This window comes from Trichosurus vulpecula, chromosome 2, assembly GCF_011100635.1.
Source record: "Trichosurus vulpecula isolate mTriVul1 chromosome 2, mTriVul1.pri, whole genome shotgun sequence".
Lineage (NCBI taxonomy): Eukaryota > Metazoa > Chordata > Mammalia > Diprotodontia > Phalangeridae > Trichosurus > Trichosurus vulpecula.
Genome location: NC_050574.1, coordinates 197,334,752 through 197,356,493, shown reverse-complemented (window position 1 = coordinate 197,356,493; position 21,742 = coordinate 197,334,752). Strand labels below are relative to the sequence as shown.

Below are 21,742 nucleotides of genomic sequence, written 5' to 3'. Positions count from 1 at the left end.
CTGCATAAAACGGTTGAAATATTATTGAACATTTTCTATATTATGTGTGTGTGTGTGTGTGTGTGTGTGTGTGTGTAAAACAAGACAATCCTTTATTTTTTCCCCTTTGGATGAGATATTCAAGGAAGATATGATTAAATTTTTTTGTACTATGGTTTGAACATTCATTCTATAACATGTATTATTCTAAAAGTTCATCTTTTCTCAATAATGTTTCCAAAACCTACACATTAAGGAGAACACACTAATTAAAAAAACAGGCTATATTAGAACAAGGAAGGAATATTTTTGTAACGGCAGAAAACTTTTTGATTAATGAAAACATCAGATATTTTGTAAATTATAAAATAATATACAAATGTGAGCTAGTATTATTGAATCTAAGATACTCACTTTAAGAAATCAAATTCCATGCAATTAAAAAAACAAAGTTCTCTGAATTATTATCCAAGGTTGCATCAAGGAAAAGAAAACTATGTACAGAATTTAAAATACAAATTCCTGTTACTTTTTCTTTTTTGTCTTTTCAGCTGCATTATCAACTATAATATACTTCAATTACAATGGACTTTTAAAAATGGAATTCATAATTTATTCTTTGAATTTGGCAAAGGAAAAGCCCAACTAATAGTTTTTTTAATATTCACTACTGGATACTACGAAAAGCAAATTGTCGATATAATAAATAGTTCAAAATATTTAATACATGTGACCCGAATGGTGAGTACTTAATGTAACAGCAAGGAAAGAATACCTGGGATGCTTGGATTCACATATGCAATAAAGTGATCGTAAATGTGTGATGCCTAATGTACAGTGTATATCACTTTGAAGAAAAAGTGAAATAGAAATGTAGTGCTTTTAAAATCATAAATTTCTCCATTTATGGTTGCCATGTTTAAGAGGCTGGCCTAGAACTGGAATTTGAAATGCTAGTCTCAATGCATCTCTTTTCTCAAATATCTATTTTCTTATTCCTTCCTACTCCCTCCAACAATTTCCTGGTCCAGCCTGCCTGCAAGGATTGGACAGAAATATTATTCCATCCTAGCTCTCCCACTGGTCTTCTTACCTAAGCTGCCAAAAACTCCAAGAAGACACCACACTGAGGCCAAACCTCTAATGACATTAATAACCCTTCTGAACACATTCAGCAGTGATTAACAAACTCTCACCTGCTCACACCCTCCCTGGTCCAGTGATCCTGAACCCCTAGCTATCTTTACGTAAACTCTATTCTCTATCTCCCATTGTCCCTTCTCTTTTTCCTATACCGCTCATCCTGACCCTCAAATGTCACACTCTTTCTTCTGTGCTCTCTGGAGAGCCAGCTCCACTTGCCTTCATCTTAAATCTTTGCCTTTTCCACGCCTTTTACTTCGTAACACTTATGAGACCTGGCTCTACAGCTTCCCTGGCACTGGTTGCACTTTCATTCACTCTCTCCAGAAACACTGGTCGAGGTAGAGGGGTTATAATACTCCTTGCTTCCCATCGCTGCTTCCAAGCTCTCCCTCTGTTACTGTTGGACTGGCTGTACTTTCCCCTGTTCTCCCTACCTTGACCTTTCTGCAAATTAGCTCAGATTTATACTATCCTTTATTATAAATTTCTGTTTCATAATCTCATTTGGGCCTTCACTGGAGGCAGACAATCCTTTTATACCCCCCAGTCATCCTGCTGTCCCACTTGGACAGTAGTTGTTCTAGACAGTCTTGCTTTTCCTCAAGTCTCCCATGGGACTCTCTCTTAATCCTCGCAGCTCCGGACCTTGCCTCATGCTTCACTGAAAAAACTGAGGCAGTTATTAAGAGATCCCTCTTCTGATTTTTTGAAACCAAGTATAGCACTTTATATTTAACTCTATTAAATTTGGTCTGAGGAGATTTGCCCCATTACTTTAGAATGTCAAAATTTTTTAAAACCTGGTCCTAGAATAGTACTAGCAGAATTAAGTCATATGTAAAAGTATTAGCTAGGATATCAGAATAAGTTGACAAATAAATGCTTGGTGCAGGGGCTTTTCTTGTATAATTCTTTGTTGGTAATATGTCACAAATTATCAGAGATATAACTAATCATTCTGGTACTTGGGAAATCATGGCGAAGAGTGTCTAGGAAGAGACTTCCAGGCTATTGCTGGGGGAGGGCAGAGCAAGAGAGGAACTCACCAGGGGTTCAGGAAGACCTTAGGAATTTCACCTATGGCACATACTGGGCTTCACTTTCATGATGTAATGGTGATTTTTATTTAAGTCATTAGCAGGTATAGTAATGTCTGTACCTCCCCTCCCCATCTGCAAAGACTGCCCTGTAATCTTTTTGGTAAGGAAGAGGGGGCAGGCTGAAGTGTTAAGCACTTAAATCTCTGGGATACTATGAATAGAAAGAAGGCAAGCACTTTTTATTATTATAGGAAGTCCAGAAGTATGGTATAGATAATTTGTTGAACTAAATAATTTTATGTCACTAAAAGAAGGCCTGCTAACGTATTTGCTCCTTGCCTACATCAATCCATTTCTACCTTAATGGAATTCAACTTTTACAGCCCACTTATCTCAAATGCTACCCTTTTCATGATGATTTCTCTATCTCTACAATCTACGGTGATCTCTCCTTCATACCACTTTATGATACTTCCTGTATTTGCTTATTATATTCTGATGTTTATTATCACTATTTGCATACATGTCATGCTTACACCCCTATCAGATAAGCAACTCCTTCAGGATAGGGATCATATTATATTTATCTTTGTAATTCACACAGTACTTAGCACAGTATATGTCACATAATAAAAGCTTAATAAATGTTTACTGAATCAATGAAAGGATAAATGAATTTTACATGGATGCAAGAAATAGCTCCATGGTAGAATCAACAGAACTTAGCAACTGTCAGGATTTAGGAGATGAGGAAGAAGGAAAAATCAATATGACTCTAAGACTTTGAGTAAAAGTGACTAAAAGGATATGGAAGGCTAGGCAGATGGTCAGGTTTGCAGGGGAAAGTGAGAATGGGATCTCTTGACATTGCAAAGACAACAAAAGAGCATATAGGATGTCTCTTAGTTATCCTGCATAGTCCCTACATGACTAATGAACTGTCTCTACCAATCATATACCTCTCTATCTCTTGTCATTGCTTTTCCCGCATAATTCCTTATTGGTAATATATGCTGTATATTAGTCATATCTAGTCATTCTGGTACTTGAGAAATTATAGGGGAGAGAGTTCCAGGTTGCTGCTGGGGTGGCTACTCTTAGGGGAGAGAAAAATCAAGAGCGGAAGTCACCAGGGTTCAAGAAGGCCTTAGGAGACCCATTTATGACATATACTGGCTTTCATCTTCATGATGTAACGGTGACTTTTATTTAAATCACTAGAAGGTACAGTAATACCTGTACTGCAATCTCCCCCCTCCCCAGTCTGCCCTGTAACCTTATAGTATAGCCAATGACCCTTACTCCCTGACTCTCCAATCCTTGCAAGGAGGTGGAACTAGGAGAAGTGGGAGAAGGCAAGGGGGAGGGAGAAGGGAAGGGAGACAATCCTGGGGGAAGATATGGCGCTGGCCATTTTTCTTGACATTGGGATGCAGCAATAATGTACAGCAGGTACAGCATGGGCCCACGGACATGACAAGAGGGGTGCAACACAGAACATAATCAGGTGTACTAATCCAGGGACTTAATGAGGAAGCATGGAATGTCATGTTGGGAGTGTGCTGCTAGACTGGCAAAGAATGTTTCTGATGTATTATGTTTTAGTATATTTACATGGAGATGTGCAGCAGGTAGCCAGAAATATAGGGCCATAAATCAGGTCTAGATATATAGATTATGAAATCTGGGTCTACAGAGTTAGTATTATTTGCATATATAGGTCAACTGATGGATAGGTCTTCTCACTGTGGTAATGAAACTGCTTTGCTGAAGGTTAGCAATGATTTCTTAATGACTAAATCCAATGGTCTTTCTTCAGTTTTCATCCTTAATTTTTCTGCTGCTATGACACTACTGACCATTCACTTCCTTTTTCCTATCCTCTTCTCTGACTCCCATGATGTTGCTATCTCCTGGTTCCTTTCCTATCAGTTTGCATACTTCGGTTCATTTGCTAGTTCATCTTCCCCTTTTTGTTCTATAACTACAGGTGCTTTCCAAATCCTATCTTGTTTGTACACAGTTGTTTTTATGTTGTCTCCCTCATTATAATGTGAACTCGTCGAGAACAGAGACTGTATTCTTTCTGCTTTTCTTTGTATCGCTAGTGCTCAGCATAGCATCTGGAATGTAGGTAGGTGATTAATAAATGTTTGCTGAACAACTGATTTGTTCGGTATAAGGATACAATCATGTAAACGAATTAGAACTTGGAGCCACATAAGGACATTCATACTCTATGTTCCATTCTAGCTTACAGAGTTCTGATTCCTTAAAAATATTTCCAGATACATATCAGTGAATACCACTTATAGAAAGTGAAGAGAGTAGGCAGTATAGTTTGTTGGAAATAGCAGTGATACTGAGCGATTCATTAACCACTTCTAAGCCTTGGGCTTATCTTCAAAAAAGAGGGATTTTGACTAGATGATTTTTAGGGCCCCCTCCAACTCTATGTCCAACCTAGCAGTCAGTAATAATAATAGCAGCTTGCATAGCACTTTCATCTCTTACTAATGCCCAAAAGGAGAACAGGAGGGGGAATCTCTAAAGTCTCCAGTACAACTACCAATAACATATTTCAGTAATAATGCAAAGAACTCTGTGCTAAACATGAAAATACTTTCACTTAACAAAAGTTACCATTTAAGAATGATTTAGATTTGTTTATCAGAGACAGTGTCAAATAATTAAACACCACTACATACATTGGTAAGCCAAACTTTAAAATAAAATACTAACCAAAGAATGTAGTTATAGCTCTGTCCCTTCCTTACTCTCTTGAAATTAAAAAAGCCTTATTATCATCTTATAACCTAAAGAAAGTATTTATGATCACTAAATAAACAGCTACACAGAAAGAAAAAAGGAAAAGTTTTAAAAGTTGTAAAAACAGCAATTTAGTTATACCATTTTATAATTCATTTGACAACAATGTTTATAACAATGTGTAACAGGAATTGCTCATTTAACTCTACTAAGATTTTACTTGGATGTCTCATTGTAGTACGGAGCCGATCCTGGATTTTTAAATGTTATATGTCATCGTACTTTTGGCAGCTACTGAGCTAGAAAGACTTCAAGTATGGCCCTGGCAACAGACTATGTGTGTCTGTGATCTGAGAACCAGCCAAGATAAATATAGACAAACTCATCACCATAAGATTGGTTGATAGGTAATCTATTTATTTTGCCACATGGATTCATGAAACCTTCAACTAAGACATGAAGAGGTTGTAACCCTTACATAAATCACAGCACAGATTTTTGAAATTTTAAAGTATGTGCATATTATTAAAAAACAGTTTATGATTAATGAGATTTATAACTTTCTTGGAACTTGAATTATACTCTGGCTGTTTCTACTAAATCGGTGGGAAAGTTTAAAATTCCATCCAACAACCTCATTTTTCTATATGATAAAAAATAAAGCAGTGAAGAGGACAGAAGGTTAGTTTTGGAAGCAGGAAGATTTGGGTTCAAATCTTGACTTTAAAACTTATTATAATCAAGTTACAATCTCTGTGCCCCAAGCAATTTTCTAAGACTATATAAATTATAGAGTTGTTGGTCTACTTTAGTGAGGAGATCTGATCAAATCCAAGGTCTGCCTCAACACACACCTTCAGGTGAGCTGGTAAATGTTTAATAAGATGTTCTCCAAGACAAAAAAAAAAGAAAAAAGAAAATGTGCCCACAACACACTTTTAAGTTTAATCTGCATTACTAACATTTTCCCCCATCACTTTCTTAAGTCTGGAATATCAACAAAATAATAAATTAAGTTCTGATTTATAGTGTTTGCTGATTTCTGGGGTGTAAATGCTCAAAGTGAAAATTTAACAATCAACTAGGTTTAAGCTGGCTCTATACACCTGGGCCCCTGTCCCCCAAGACAAACAAGAGATTAGAAATTGAATTTTTCATTGAACTTCCTATTTGATAGAACTGATGGTTGTTTTGAGATAATGTTTGGGGCAACAGGCTTGGTCACTATGTTTTCTTCACAAAAACCTAAATTTTATTATGGATTTCATTATTTTATTATAGAATTTATTATATTGTTATGCTATTTAATGTCAACAAGTATTTTAAAATGAAGAGCTATATAAATTAAAAATTTCATGGAACTTTAATATTTTCCTCAATTTATTATACTCCAATGTTCTTTGATATTTTTCATACTAATAATCTCTTCCATTTCTTTTCAATGCACCCACTCAGTAAACCAGGTTAGATTTCCATTTTTCAATAGAAATATAACTTTCAAAGAATTTCACGTAGCTTAAAATTTCTTAAATAAAAAATGCTAAAATGCAAATGTTGTTAGAGAAATGACAAAATGAGTATTATTAACAGACATTTTGTGTCTGTCAATGTGATTCCTAGTTTATTTTAATAGCTATACTAAAATCCCAAGGTACAGTTAATAATATTATATGCCTTCTGTCTACATATAAGAAAACATCCTCAAACACATTTTCTAATTTATAAGCTTATGACAAGTTCAAGCTGTTGAGAAATTAGACTTAAAAGTGTCTTAGAGTGATAGAAGACCACTATTAACACTATCATAATTGTATACCTTTTACATCAAATCTGACATTTCAGTTTAATATGTTTTGCTAGGGGACTATACCACTTCATGGTTTTTCAGCAAAGTCAAATCTATTCCAGACGTTTTCGCTTTTCTAATATAATTCATTGAATGACTTTAAAGCTGCCATCTTTTTTTCTTTCTCTTTTCAAAAGATTAATCCCAGGGCATCCATTAATTCTGCAAGAGCCTCATTATGGGTCAATGAGCCAGTGGTGAGCACCTCCATTAACTGTATGAATTTATACTATGTCACCTTAATGACATTTTGTCACTGCTACCTCTTCTGACACCTACACAGCTATTGAAAAAGAAGCATAAGTTTGTGGGGTATTAGGAAATATTAGTGCAAGAAAAATAACTTATTTGGATTTCAATGCTATCAAAAACTGTCCTAGAAGAGGGAGGAGTAGATGTTTGAAAGCTAACTGGTCAAACGAAGGCTATTTCTAGAAAACTTGTATCTGCAAAGGTCACTTGACTAAAACATATCCTTTACCCAACTTGTATTCATTACCAAAGGAGAAGGCTGACATTAATAAAGATACAATAAAACTATCTATTTTATTCCAGTTTTCCCTTGTGTATTACCAGGCTAATAAAAATATATGCTCTATTGATCAAGTTCAAATCAAAACAGGGAATGAATGCTTTTATTTGTAAATGATCCAAGAAAATCCATTTTAATATGTCAGTGAAAACAAGTTAAGGAATTCTTGTTTACTATGTATGCTTAATAAAGACCAAGACGTAAACAAGTTAATATTAATGTAATGTGTGTTTATATACACAAAGAAGTTTAGAAAAATTAAAATTTCAGTTTAGTAATACATCTGGTTATTTTGAAAATTATGCTGTCAACTAAGAGTTGATTTTGAATTGATTATGTTTCAATGAATTCTGACATTATCTTTTCATAAGTTTCAGCAGTGTGGGGCACAGACTATATATGTTATTGCTCTATGATTTGCATCTTAGTTCTAAAAATACTTTTATATAAAGATATCACAAAGAAAACTGGAGTATCCAAATATGTTCATTCTGACAGTTGAATGCAACATGTACAAGTAGTATCTTCTAAAATTTTGCATATAAAGGTCTATGTTTTAATTTTTTAAAATAAAATTTCACTTTTTTAATCAGCAAAACTGTCCTTTCCCCCCAGTTTAAGTCTGGGAAAAAAACTGTTAAAAACTTGTATGGACAAGTAAGGCAAATTTCTGCATTTACCATGTCTGAAATATAAATATATACACACACACACACACATACATACATACATACATATATGTGTGTGTGTGTATGTGTGTGTATGTATTCTATACCTTGATGTGTATGTGAATACATGGGAGTCTGTACTATGAGTCACCAATCAGGAGGAGGGTAGCATGTTTCACCATTAATCCTTTGGAATTGTGGTTGATCATTATGCTGCTCAGAGTTTTGAAGTCTTAAAATTTCTTTACCTTATTGTTATATAAATTGTTTTCTTGGTTCTGTTCACTTTACTTTGTGTCAGTTCACACAAGTCTTCCTAGGTTTCTCTGAAACAATTCCCTTCATCACTTCTTATAGTACAATAGTAAACCTTATATTATGTACAATGCTGAACTGAATATGTGCTTAGATAAGCCAGAATTTCAAATGCAAATAGTGCTCTTTGTAGGGACCCTTGCCAGCTCTAATAGTTTTATGTTTCCATGATTCTAAAGAGAAAGAAATGTGTCTAGTCAAACTATACTGTTATTAATTTTCAGAACAATTAATATTTATCATTATATCCAGTATACATTATTAATAATTTTTCTATTCATGAATTAAAATATAGTTTAACCAGAGAATCAGGATAAAAATTTAGACCATTTGTAAGGTGCCCTTAATATATATCCCACCTCTTTTATAAAAATCCTTGTTTTATCCTTGCTATGCCTATTTCAGTATAATAGGACAGATTAACATAATTTCTATTTCACCAGAATTAGATTGGTGTTCTTCATTATAACCCTACCATAAAATAAAAATCAGATTTTAAAATGTTAGTTTTGAGCTATGACTTGGTGTTAATTCTGGTATAAAACATTTGGGTGAAGCTACTGGATAAATAACTATCCTGTTCATCAATTCTGTCCAGGCATGAAGGGATCTTAACCTAACCAGGACATTGGTAAAGATGGGGGAACACCAAAAGATGTATCAATCCTTTAGTCAGATTTTAGTTGTAAAAATAAAGTCAATGGGCTTTAACAACTTTCTTTGCACTTATAGAGCAACTAACCCAGTTCACATCATCATCACTTCTTAACTAGACTAGTGGGGTAGCTTCCTAATTAGTGTCCCTGCCTCAAGTCTCTTCTTGCACCAATCTGTTCTCCATACAACTACCCAAGTGACATTTTTAAAGCACAGGTTCCCCTGATCAGTAAACTCTAGGGACTCCTAATTACCCTTATAATAAATCCAAACGGTTATGTTTGGTATTTAAAGCCCTTTACAATCTGGTTCTATCCTGCCTTTCTAGACTTTTCAGAAAATATTTTCTACTCACACTACAACAGAGCCAAACCAGCCTGCTTATTCTTCACACATGAATTCCATTCTTGTATTTCCATGCTTTTCCCCATGCGTCCCCTATACCTGGCATATACGCCCTTCTCACCTCCAACTCTTAGATTTCCTTCAAAGCTCACTTCTAATGCCGTCTACTACATGAGGCCTTTCCTGATTACTCAAGCTCCTAGTGCTTCTCTGTATTTTGAATACACTTTTCTACATTCGCATGTCTATAACACATTGTTCCCTCCAGCTCTGCGAAGGGCAGAGACTGTTCCAATTTCTTTCTTCGCATCCTCAGTGCCTACCATTGTATCTAGTGCTTAGCAGTCACTGAAAAAATGCTTGCTGATCACTTGATTTCCAAGTCATTTTTCCTTTGAACTTCCAAAAGAGATAGGATTGAAGAGTCAGTGAAATCATGGCCACTTAGAATCCTAGATATCTTTTAGCCCAACTGAAACAAAAATTTTTACAATACAATCAACGTCCAACAAAAACAATTTTACTATTTGACCTTTATAATCTTTTTTTTTGCAAAAACATGGAGCTATTTTCCAAAAACTCTTTGAGATTTGCTTTTAATGTTAATTGTTTAAATACTGTAATGTCAGTTAACCAATAAACATTTATTAAGTGCCTACTATGTATTAGGCACTTTGTTAAGCACTGCGGATTCAAAATGAGAAAAAAGATAGTTCCTGCCCATAAAAAGCCTACAATCCACAAAACATATTTTAGCACAACAGAAAATACATTTGTTGTAAATCTTATTTCTGGGCTGTTCGTTTCAATAGCTTTTTGGGGTAGGAAGCCAGTTCTTAGTATGGGATGACAGAAAAGGGTACTGAGCTTGAAGTCAGAAGCCCCTGAGGAAAGCGTTACACACTTATACAGAGATAGTCTAAGTACCAGTCCTTAATTTATATCTTCTGGAATTTTCCACTTCACAAGTCCCAAGTCATTTCTATAGTGTGGCTGAAAGCATTAGTAGTGTTCATCCCCATCAGAGTTCATTGTAGGGGTAGTAGGGTGGGGGAGGGGAAGCCATTCAAATAAAGGATAAGGTTGTTGTCATATGCCTTGAGGCAAAGGTTTTTAACCTGGAGACTGAACTTGTTTTTAAAAATATTTTGATAGCTGTATTTCAATATATTTAGTTTCCTTTGTAATTCTATGTACTTTATTTCATGAATTAAAAAATATTATTCTGAAGAGTCCATAGGCTTCACCAGACAAAGGAATCCACGGCACAAAAAAAGGTTAAACTTTAAGAGAAAAAAAGATTCTTTAAATCTTCAGGCCAGCTTTCAGTGAAAGATTACACTGCTGGAAGAAAAGCTTCTAGAATTTCAAAAATCTGGGAGATACTTTAAGTTTCCTTATCTTTCCTAATCATGCTTGTGCATTGTTTATACACTAATAGTTGAGAAAATGCCTACCGATAGGCATAAAACCCACATGCCTCATCCTTAGATATAGGACTGTGATGTTTTTTCCTTAAGAAAAAAAATCAAGATTGCTGTTCTACATTATAAAATCCTCTTATACTTAAGTAGCAGAACAGTTGCCTTTCTGAGGTGTCTTGCAGAGTACCCACAAATAAAGGAAGTAAAAGGCAACTGTGACTTTTGTTGCTTTGATTCAGACCTTAAAAGGTTTTATGACATCAAATTTTTATATTCCATAATGTGATAGTAATGAAACAAATTTGCCTTAAAATGAGGTACACCTAAACTTGTATACAAATCTGATCATATAGCCTTATTATCAGGGAAAATGAGAACCATGAGAATAAGGAAAAGATTTTATTGTTCAGAATCCTGATTTTTTTTTACAAGATCCCATGTAAATGTACAATAAACCTTTGTATTTAACAATAGTTAAGTAATAACGACTGTAAAATTACTCTGCTCTTGGCTGTTTCTGTATATTGTGTGTATGTTGGTTTAATCTAATGCGTATTGTTGCATAATATCCCCAGGCATAGTCAAGTAAAAGCTAAAGCTGTACAGAAAAGCCTACATTTTAAATGGGTCTTGTCATTAATGCTTTATTAATTGCCCCAGGCTATGCAAACCCAGGACTGGGCAAGCTATAACAATATGACAGTTTAAGGTCAAATCCAATTCCTGCTGTGTTTTATGGAATAGACCAAATATTGAATTAACAGCAGGAAAGAGCAATTTATTGGGCTTTTCTCCATCTCCTGATTATTTGATCTAAATTAGATTGGATTTTTTAAAGAACAAAACACCTTAACCATAGAATAAAAAAGAACCTTTAATCATTTTCTATTGTATACAAGATTATTTTCAGAAGCTTAGATGTATAGTATATTCTTTAAAAATTATGGTAATGTGCTGCAAATGAAATGTAAAATTTTTCTTATTCTCATTTAAAAAAAAATGAAATCTCAAAATTGAAAGCACATAATTTAGGTTTCAGTAGTTGCAATGCAGGAAAAAAATATCCTTGTAGACCCCAACTTCCCTAAGGCTTACCTTTACATCTGATGTATCTCTTTGGCTTGTTCTCCAAGATCTTGCAACTGATGAGAATGTTCGATCTGGATGGTCAAATTTCCCATCATTTGCATTAAGAAAGAACGTTGTGAAAGGTTCCTAAATTAAAAAAACACACACACACACAGAGTATTATCATACACCATCTTAGTAGGTGATGAGAATCTTTCCAAGTTGTAGTGCTAACTGCCTCGCATTACTATGGTACTTGGAAATTTCTGTGATTTTATTAGTTTCAGGATTCCCTCTACTGGTTCCGGTCACAACCTTTTGAAGTTATTCTATCTACTTGTTTACCTCAGTTCAAAATTTTTGCTATCAAGAAGAAACTGTCCTAGGTCAGACAAAACCTTAATAATTTTTCCTTAGTTATTTAACTATAATTCTCCCCTTTCTTTCTGCCCTTTAACAATGTAATTTTTCTTAATGTATATGTGTGTATACATATACAAAGAGAAGAAGAGGAGATGGGGAAGGAGAGGAAAAGGAGAGAGGAACAGGGACAGGGAAGGGAGAGAGACAGAGATATTGGAGTGAGTTATTGAAGCATATATTTCATAGTGCTGTGAGGGGTAGAGAAATATTATGAAAGAGACAACAGAAAAAAATGAGATGAGTGTGCCTGGGGCTTCATTGGTTTCCCATCCAAAATATGCATGTGTGACGGGATAATGATGATGTTAGTAAGAAATTTGTTCTGTAAATGATGTGGGATACAGCCACTTCACCGAAATTATCTCTGAAGACAATAATAATGTAAATGAAAACAACTGTAAAAGACGTCAGAACTCCATTCAATGCAATGAGTAGTCTTGACCACAAAGAACTGATAATAAAACATATCTTCCTCCTCTACATAGAGAGGTATGAGAGTGGAACAAAACACATATTGTTAAACAAATTCAATATTTTGTTTTGTTTAATGTACTTTGTTATAAAAGGGAGAGTTTTATTGGGAATTGACAGTGATGCTAAGAATACAAAAGGCATAAATAAAACATTAAAGGAAAAGAATTAAAATTAAGTTGAGAGAGAATATATTTTTGGATCTTTTCTCCCCCTACATTTGCTTTGTTGGCACTTCAGTGACTCCTTAGACATGGTTAGGAATTAAATTCTTGGTGATTTCCTGTATCTTATTCCCAAATAGGTTCAGTCAAACAAATTGCCAATGTTTGTAGAACTGTAATGGTACAGTAGATTCTCCACACCTCCTATTTCCCTATTACATTATTATATGGTTCTGACTCTGAAGTCAATGTAAATAGGAGAAACATCCATGAATACATTAGAAATTCCATAGTTGCATTCAAAAAACTTCTTTTCTTTGTGGGTTTAGTTAGCAGAATTTTAATATTCTTTTTTACATGGAATTTTATTTCTGATCAGTTAACAGTACCTAATGGTGCTCTGTACTTAGTTGGTGATTGACAAATCTTTGTTGAATAAATGAATGAATTGTGTCTGATTAAGCCAGCCAATCCAATCCAACATACATGGGGATACAATTAACAAAAAGACAGTCCCTGCCCTCAAAGAGCTTACAATCTAAAGGATTAAAGCCAAATATTACAGTTGTGTATAAAAGCAACTATTACATCAATTTATTCAACAAATTTATTTAGTGCTGGAGGCACGACGGAATATGTAGGAAATCACCCAAACTCTCTTAAATTCACCTCCAAGCAACTATAAAGTAGCACCTCAAAACAAATTCTGCAATGGCAGAACAAACAAAAAGACAGGGTGAAACAATTTTCCAGCCCAAGACAACTTGGAAGCTTGGCAGGAAAGGACTGTCTCACTGGGTGTAAAAGGGGAGCTCAGTCCAGGGCAGGCAATGTCCTGGCAAGCTAGCAGCAAGCTCTGCCTCAGCAAGCAAGCAGGAGGCCCTGAGCCTCAGTGCAGGTCAGTGATGAGGTCCAGTGGACCCAATACAGTAGCAGGAGGGTGGCTAGGTCCTCCAACCTCCTGTGGCCCCAGCACAGCACCAGTCCCCCACCACGAGTCCTGGAACAGCACCAGGAGAATGTCTAGACCCCCAGGATCCTTGCTCCACCAAACTATCCCACCCCTGTGGGCCCTGGTGCAATAGCAGGCCCATTGAAGAACCTGAAATAGCAGTAGGAGAATGGCCAGGCCCCTTGTGGTCCCTGTGCAGCACCAGTGCCTTCGCAGGCCCTAGCACAGTACCAGGCAAGCATTGAGGTCCCCACCCCCCTAGCCCTGGCCCCTGCCTTGCAGACCTGCCTCCTGTTGCACCTGTGTAACACTAAGCAGCCAGAGTAGCTCCCAGAACAAGAAGCTTGGAACATTATCCCCTCCACCCCAGGAGCAGAGCTCAACTTTAAAAGTAACAAATAGGCTGAAAAAATGAGCAAAAAACAACAAAAAAAAGAATTTTACCATAAAAAATTATTACAGTGATAGGGAAGATCAAAACACAAACTCAGAAGAGGATAACAATGTCAAAATGCCCACATGAAAAGCCTCAAAGAAAAATGTGAATTGGTCTCAGCTCCCCCCCCCCCAAAAAAAAAGAAAAGAAAAGAAAAAGAACTCCTGGAAGAGTGCAGAAAGAATTTTAAAAATCAAATGAGAGGTAGGAGAAAAACTGGGGAAAGAAATGTGAGTGATGAAAGAGAATCATGAAAAAAGAGACAACAGCTTCATAAAGGAAGCACAAAAAAAACTGTACAAAAATTTACTGACAAGAACAACCCCTTAAAAAGAAGAATTGGCCAAATAGAAAAGGAGGTGAAAAAGTTAATTGAAGAAAATGACTCCTTAAAAGTTAGAATTCAACAAGGGGATGTTAATGACTCCATGAAACATCAAGAATCAAGCAAACAAAATCAAAAGAATTGGAAAAAAAAAGATGTAAAATATCTCACTGGAGAAACAACTGACAAACAGATCCAAAAGAGATAATTTAAGAATCATTGGACTATCTGAAAGCCATGATCAAAAAATGACCTGGACATCGTACTTCAATAAATTATAAAAGAAAACTGCCTTGATACCCTAGAAACAAAGGGTAAAATAGACATTGAAAGAATGTACTGATCACTTCTTGAAAGAGATCCCCAAATAAAAACTCCCAGGAACATTATAGCCAAATTCCAGAACTCCCAGGACAAGGACAAAATATTGTAAGCAGCCAGAAAGAAACAATTAAAATATCATGGAACCACAGTCAGGAATACACAGGATTTAGCAGCTTCTACATTAAAGGATTGGAGGTCATGGAATATGATATTCCAGAATTCAAAAAAGCTAGGATTACAACCAAGAGTCACCTATCCAATGAAACTGAGCATAATCCTTCAGGGAAAAAATTGGTCATGCAATGAAATGGAGGACTTTTAAGTTTTCCTGAAGAAAAGAGCAGAGCTGAACAAAAAAATCTGACTTCCAAATACAAATCTCAAGAGAAGCATAAAAAGGTAAAAAGGAAAGAGAAAACATAAGAGATTCAATAAGGCTAAATTGTTTGCATCCCTACACAGGAAGATGATATCTGCAATGCTTAAGAGCTGCATCACTATTATTGCAGTATGAAGGAGTATACATTGCACTGGGAACAGAAGGAAGGGAGAAGCAGAATAGGGTAAATTATCTCACATGAGGAGGTATAAAACATGATTACGGTGGAGGGGAAGATGGAGGGGGTGGTGCTGGGCAGTGCTTGAATCTTTCTGGCTCAAAGAGGGAATACCATACACATCAGTTAGTTATAGAAACCTATCTTACCCTATAGGGAAGTAGGAAGGGATGAGACTAAGAAAAGTGTGTTTTGTGGGAGCGGGAGGGGGGCTACAGGGGTGAGAAGACTGACAGAAGGGAGGACAACTGGGGGAGGCAGTGGTAAGAAGCAAAACACTGATGATGAGGGAAAGGGAGAAAAGAGAGAGAGAGAAGGATTAAACAGGAGGGAAAATAGGATAACCACATTTATTGAGTGCTACTACATATATGAAACACTTTGTGAGGTTCATTTGTACAAGGAACTCCTTAGGATCATCATAACCAACAACGAAAAGAAGTTTAGACATCACTTTGTTCAACCTTCTTATTTTATAGATAAGGAAACAGGTTCAGAGAGGTTTAAGTGACTTTCTTAAGGGTATACTGCCAGTTCCTGGCAGAGTCAGACCCTGATGCTGGGAAAGATTGAAGGTCAAAGGGAAAAGGGATGGCAGAAGATGAGACAGATAGATAGTATCATGGAAACAACTAATGTGAACTTGAGAGACAGTGGAGGATAGAAGGACCTGGCATGCCATGGGGTACACAGGGTCACAAAGAGGCAGACATGACCAAATGACTAAACAGCAGCAGCAGGTAGAGTTAGGATTGGAATCCAGGCTCTCTGATTCAAATCTAGTGCTTTTCCCACTATACCATGTCTTTTCCTCTTACAGTTAAAGAAATAAGTGATAGATACACAGGAAATTAAAATAATAGCATAAGAGTTATATAAGACAAGAATATTAATGATTTCATGTGGCAACATGGATCCTTCTGAGTTATCATGGTTCAATTTGTGAATACCCTAAACAAATGAAGGGTTGGTGATATGTTACTTCTCCCCAATCACCGAGACCTAGAAGATGGCCTTACACACTCTTCCAACTCTGCTCACTCATGACTGCAACCAAATTATCCTAAACTTATATTATCCCTTGGTAGGCAGCAATGGAAAGTATACGATGTCAGTATCTTCTCCCTACCACTTTTCTTATTTTTAATGTTTGTTCTTCCTTTGTTTTTCATTGACAGCAAGCATTCTTTTCTTCCTTATAAATATATCTATTATATTTTGTCATTTTTTCTTTTTAAAAATATTTTTATTTAATTAAATATTTCCCAGTTACATGTAATATTTTTTAAAATTCATTTTAAAACATTTTGAGTTCCAAATTCTCTCTCTCTCTCCCTCCCATGCCTTTCCCACTCATTGAGAATCTATTCTATTTAAACTCTTTGCCGTGTACAGTGACATTGAGCAAGCCACTTCCCTTCTCTGGTATCAGTGTCATCTACAAGATGAAGAAGTTAGACAAGAGATCCATAATGGGGCTTTCATATCTAACTTTTCACATTCTTTCCCATGTGCCGTATAGACATTCTAAAAGCACATTAGTATAAAATGCAGGCTATTGGCATCTTAAGTCCCTTCCTTATTGCCTACCTCATGTTCCTTTTTATCTACAACTTATACTATCAGAGTTTTTACTAATTTTGGACTTCATTCATGTCTTCCCCTACTATCTCCTTCAATCCTGCCTCACATGAAGGGGAAGCCCTTCTCCTTGCTAAGGCAAACATCTGCACATGTACAAGTGATCCTAATCCATTATATTTTCTTCAACAGATTGACCCCCTCCATCATCCCTACTCTCTCACTAATCTTCAATTTCTTTGATGTTTCCCTGCTGCCTACAGAGATTCCTATCTTTTCCCCAATTTTAAAAAACAAACAAAAAGCCTCTTACTTGATCCATTAATTTATCGTTCTGTATCTCTCCTTCCCTTAGTGACTAAACTTCTTGGGAAAGCTGCTATAATCTCTGCCTCCATTTCTGTTCCTCTCACCCTCTTCTTAACTTCCTATAATCTGACTTCTGACTTTGTCATTCGACTGAAATTGCTCTCTTCAAAGTTAACCATCTCTCTTGACTGCTAAATCCTTTCTCAGAAATGTTCCTTCTTGACATCTCCAACATCACTAACACTAGCTCAAAGATGTCTAATATCCGCTGCTGGCTGCAACACTCCCAAGCAGCCCAAAACTAACTCAACTGTAACTGGGAAATATTAATGAAAAAATATAAATACAATAGAATATAGATGATATTAATAATAAGTGGCTTACTAAGTCAATATGTGGCTTGTCGGGATCCTCCTGTAAGATTTAAAACAGATCCCAATTGTTCTGCAATCTAAAGTTTTTAGAGTTTTCTGAGCCACTCTGAGCCATGATTTGCTCAGAGTCACACAACTAGTATTTTTCAGAGGTGGGACTTTATCCAGGACTTCCTGATTCCAAGACCAACTTTCTACTTCACAGAGGCAGTGGGGTGGAGCAGTGTGAAAAGTGCTGGATTTGGAGTCTGGAAGAGCTGGAAGAGGCTCAGATACTTACTAGCTGTGTGATCCTGGGCTTAAACAACTTCACTTAACCTCTGTTTGCTTCAGTTTTCTTATCGGTAAAATGGGGATAATAACAGCACCTGCCTCCCAGGGTTGTTGTGAGAATCAAATGAAATAATAGTAAATTGCTTAGCACAGTGGTTGGCGCCTGGCAGGTGCTACATAAGTGTGAGCTACTATTATCATTTGTAACAATGCTCTCCTTTCTCTAGTTCTTCAAGACACCAATTTTCCCTAGTTCTCTTCCTAACTCTCTGTCTCAGCTTCCTTTGATGGATCTTCATCCAGGTCATGTCTGCTAACTATGGGTGTCCCCTAAGGCTCTGTCATGGGTCCTCTTCTCTTTTCCCTCTATACTACTTCACTGGTGAGCTCAGCAGCTCCCATGGATTCAACTATTATCTCTAAACCGACGATTCTTAAATCTGCTTGTCCGGCCATAATTTCTTTGCTGACCTCACATCTCTAACTGTTTACTGGGCATCTTGAACTGTCCAACAGAACTTGAACTGTTCCACAGACATCTGAAACTCAATATGTCTAAAACCAAATCCACTGTCTTTACCCCAAACCCTCTCTTCTTTGTCAAGGGTACCACCACTCTTCACAGTCACTCAGGTGCATAACTGCAGTGTTATGCTTGATTCCTCACTTGCACTCATCCAACATGAATTCTGTTCAAATCTTATCATTATCTTATCATTTCTACCTTCACAATATCTGACAATGCTACCACACTGGTAGAGGTCATCATCACCTCAAGCTTGTACTGCTGAAATAGCCTACTGGTCCAGGATCAAATAGAAAATTCTTTTGTTGGACTTTTATCATTAGTCTCAGTTTGATGTTGTCATTTTTCATGCACTTTATTCCTCCCTACATACGCTCTAAAATCCAGCTGTACTGTCTTCATTGCAGTTCCTTGCCAGGGCACTCTCCCAACTCCACACCTTTTCCATTGCTATCCCCTATACCTGGCATATCCATTTTCACCTCTGCCTCCTAGCTTTTCTGGCTATTTTTCAAGACTCAGCTCCATTCCTACCTTCTGCAAAATACCTCTCCCAGTTCCCTGTCATTCCTCCCTTTCAAACCACCTCCCAACTTGTGCTTTCCCTCTGAGATAGCGTCCTATTTATACTGTACACATTTTATATCTCACATATATACTTGTTTGCATGTTGCCTCTCCCATTAGAATGTGAGGGCAGGGCCTATGTTTTTGCTTTTCCTTGTATCCACAGTCCTCAGCCAGTACTTACAAATAGAAATCAAGCAATCAATAGACATTTATTAAGAGCCCATTGGCCCCTGCCCTAAAAGAGCTCACAATCTAAAGGGAAAGACAACAAACAAACTCATACAAACAAGCTACATAGAAGATAAACAGGAAATAATTGAGAGAGAGGAGGCCCTAGAAGGGTTGGGAAGGGCATCCTGTAGAAAACAGGGTTTTAGGTGGCATTTAAAGGAAACCAGAGATGTCACTAAGCAGAGATGAGGAAGGAGGGCACTCCAGGTATGGGAGACAATCAGAAAAAATGACCTGAGCAGAGATCCTCCTCCTCATGAACAGTCAGGAGGCCAATGCTGCTTGATTAAAGAGCATGTAGGAGCAAGGTGCAAGAAGACTGGAAAGACAGGAGGGGGCTAGGTTATAAAAGACTTTGACAGCCAACCAGAGGATTTTGTATTTGATCCTGGAGGCAATGGGAAGCCAATGGAGTTTATTGAGTGGAGGGGGTGGGGTGACATAACTGGACCTATGCTTTGGAAAATCACATCAGTGTCTGAATGAAGGATGGATGAGGATGAGAAGGACTTGAGGCAGGCAGACCCTCCAGCAGGCTATTGCAATAATCCAGGTACAAGGTGATGAAGGCCCGCTCCAGAGTGGTGACAGTGTCAGAGGAGAGAAGGGGGAATATTCGAGAGCTGTTACAAAGATGAAAATCAACAGGCTTTGGCAACACCTTGGATATGTCGGGGGTTGAGGGGGTAGGGTGAGAAATAGTGAGGAATCCAAGGTGATTCTTAGGTTGTGAGCTTGAGGAACTGGGAGGATGGTGAAGCCCTTAACTGTAATAGGGAAGTGGGGGATTTAGGGGAAAAATTATGAGTTCTCTTTTGGATGTACTGAGTTTAAGATATCTACTGGACATCCAGTTCCAGATGTCTGCTGTAGGAGGTGTGAGACTGGAGGTCAGCAGAGAGGTGATCACTGGCACAGAGATGGTAATTAAATCTATGGGAGCTGATGAGATCACAAAATAAAATAGTATAGAGGGAGAAGAGAGTCCAAGATAGAACCCCAAGGGACATCTACGGTTAGTCGGTCTTATCTGGAAGAGGCTCCAGCAAAGGAGACAGAGAAGGGATAGTGTAGTCAGACAGGAGGAGAACCAAGAGAGAATGCACTTAACAAGTGCTTGATGACTTGATTTGACTTGTTGACTACTGGCTGGTCTGTTGGTCTTCTTGCCTCCTGTTTCTACCTTCTTGGTTCTAGCCTGCACTCAGCTGTTAAAGAGATATTTCTTTTAAGATTATTCATTTTTATAAGCATTTATTATCTTTTCCTATTACTGTATCTACTAGTTAGGCAAAACTAGTTAGGCAAAGCTAGTTAAAAAAAAAAAAAGAAAACCAAGACCTTAACAGATATGTGCAGTCCAGCAAAACAAATGTTCACATTGCTTTTTAAGTCCATGACCTCTCTGGCATGTTTCATTTTTAGTCCTCTGGGTTTATGGCTTATCATTCCATTTATCAGTGTTCTAGAGTGCTCCAAAGTTGTTTTTTCTATATAATGTTGTCTTTGCATAAACTGTTCTTCTAGTTCTGCTTATTTTACCTGGATCACTTCATACAGGTCTTCCCAATTTCATCTGAAGCTGCCTATTTCACCATTTCTTATGGCACAATAATACTCTTTCACATTCACACAACATAGCTAGTTCTGCTATTACCCTCAGCAGTCTGTCAGCAAAGAGATATTCCTAAAGCATATATCTGACCATGTCACTTGTCTACTTAAGGAGCTTCAGGAGTTCCTATTGCCCTTAGGATTTAAAAAACAAATAAACAAACCAACCCTGCTGGCCTGGCACTTAAAGTCCTTTGCAATCTGGTTCAAACTTATTTTTCAGCTTTTTTTTGTCTCCGGTCCTTGTTAGTGGCGCCATGGGTCACCAGCAGCTCTACTGGAGTCACCCTCGCAAATTCGGCCAGGGGTCTCGGTCGTGCCGCGTCTGTTCGAACCGGCATGGCCTGATCCGCAAGTATGGCCTGAACATGTGCCGCCAGTGCTTCCGGCAGTATGCAAAAGACATCGGCTTCATCAAGTTGGACTAAGTTATATTAACGGATCTTGCTTACACTGACCATCAGTGACTATATACCATTTTACTGGATTCTGGACGACTATTTGATCTACCCTCCTAAAGATCTGATTCTGTTGTACATTCTATGCTACCATTTGCATATACGATTAAAAAGGTCATCCTCAGTTATTAAAAAAAAAAAAAACCAAAAACTTATTTTTCAGATTGCTATCCTATTACTCCCTTTCATGTACTTCATCATTTCAGCTAAACTGGCCTGCTTATGTGACAATCTGTCTCCTCTTTCCATGTCATTATATAGCCTGTCCCCCACACCTAGAATGTTCTCTCTTCTCTTTTACCTTATGGAATCTCTAGCTTTCTTCAAAATATAACTAGGATACTACCTCCTACAGAAGGTCATGTC

General features: G+C 37.0%; 2 protein-coding genes across 6 annotated transcripts in view; one reads left to right on the top strand and one right to left on the bottom strand.

Annotated features, from left to right (window-relative positions):
• NBEA (neurobeachin) overlaps positions 1–21,742 on the bottom strand; it is a 768,499-nt gene that overhangs the window by 56,878 nt on the left and 689,879 nt on the right. For all 5 annotated transcript variants that reach the window (XM_036747790.1, XM_036747792.1, XM_036747793.1 and 2 more), the window contains one exon: positions 11,817–11,936. In XM_036747790.1, the coding sequence (XP_036603685.1) occupies positions 11,817–11,936 (120 nt within the window). The remainder of the gene's footprint in view (positions 1–11,816; positions 11,937–21,742) is intronic.
• On the top strand, positions 21,150–21,473 carry LOC118840313 (40S ribosomal protein S29). The gene has a single exon (XM_036747796.1). It carries the CDS (start codon positions 21,176–21,178, stop codon positions 21,344–21,346), a length of 171 nt encoding a protein of 56 aa, XP_036603691.1. The 5' UTR covers positions 21,150–21,175; the 3' UTR covers positions 21,347–21,473.

Coding starts and splice junctions, on each gene's coding strand:
- LOC118840313 (XM_036747796.1), top strand. CDS start 21,176: ATGGGTCACCAGCAGCTCTACTGGAGTCACCCTCGCAAATTCGGCCAG.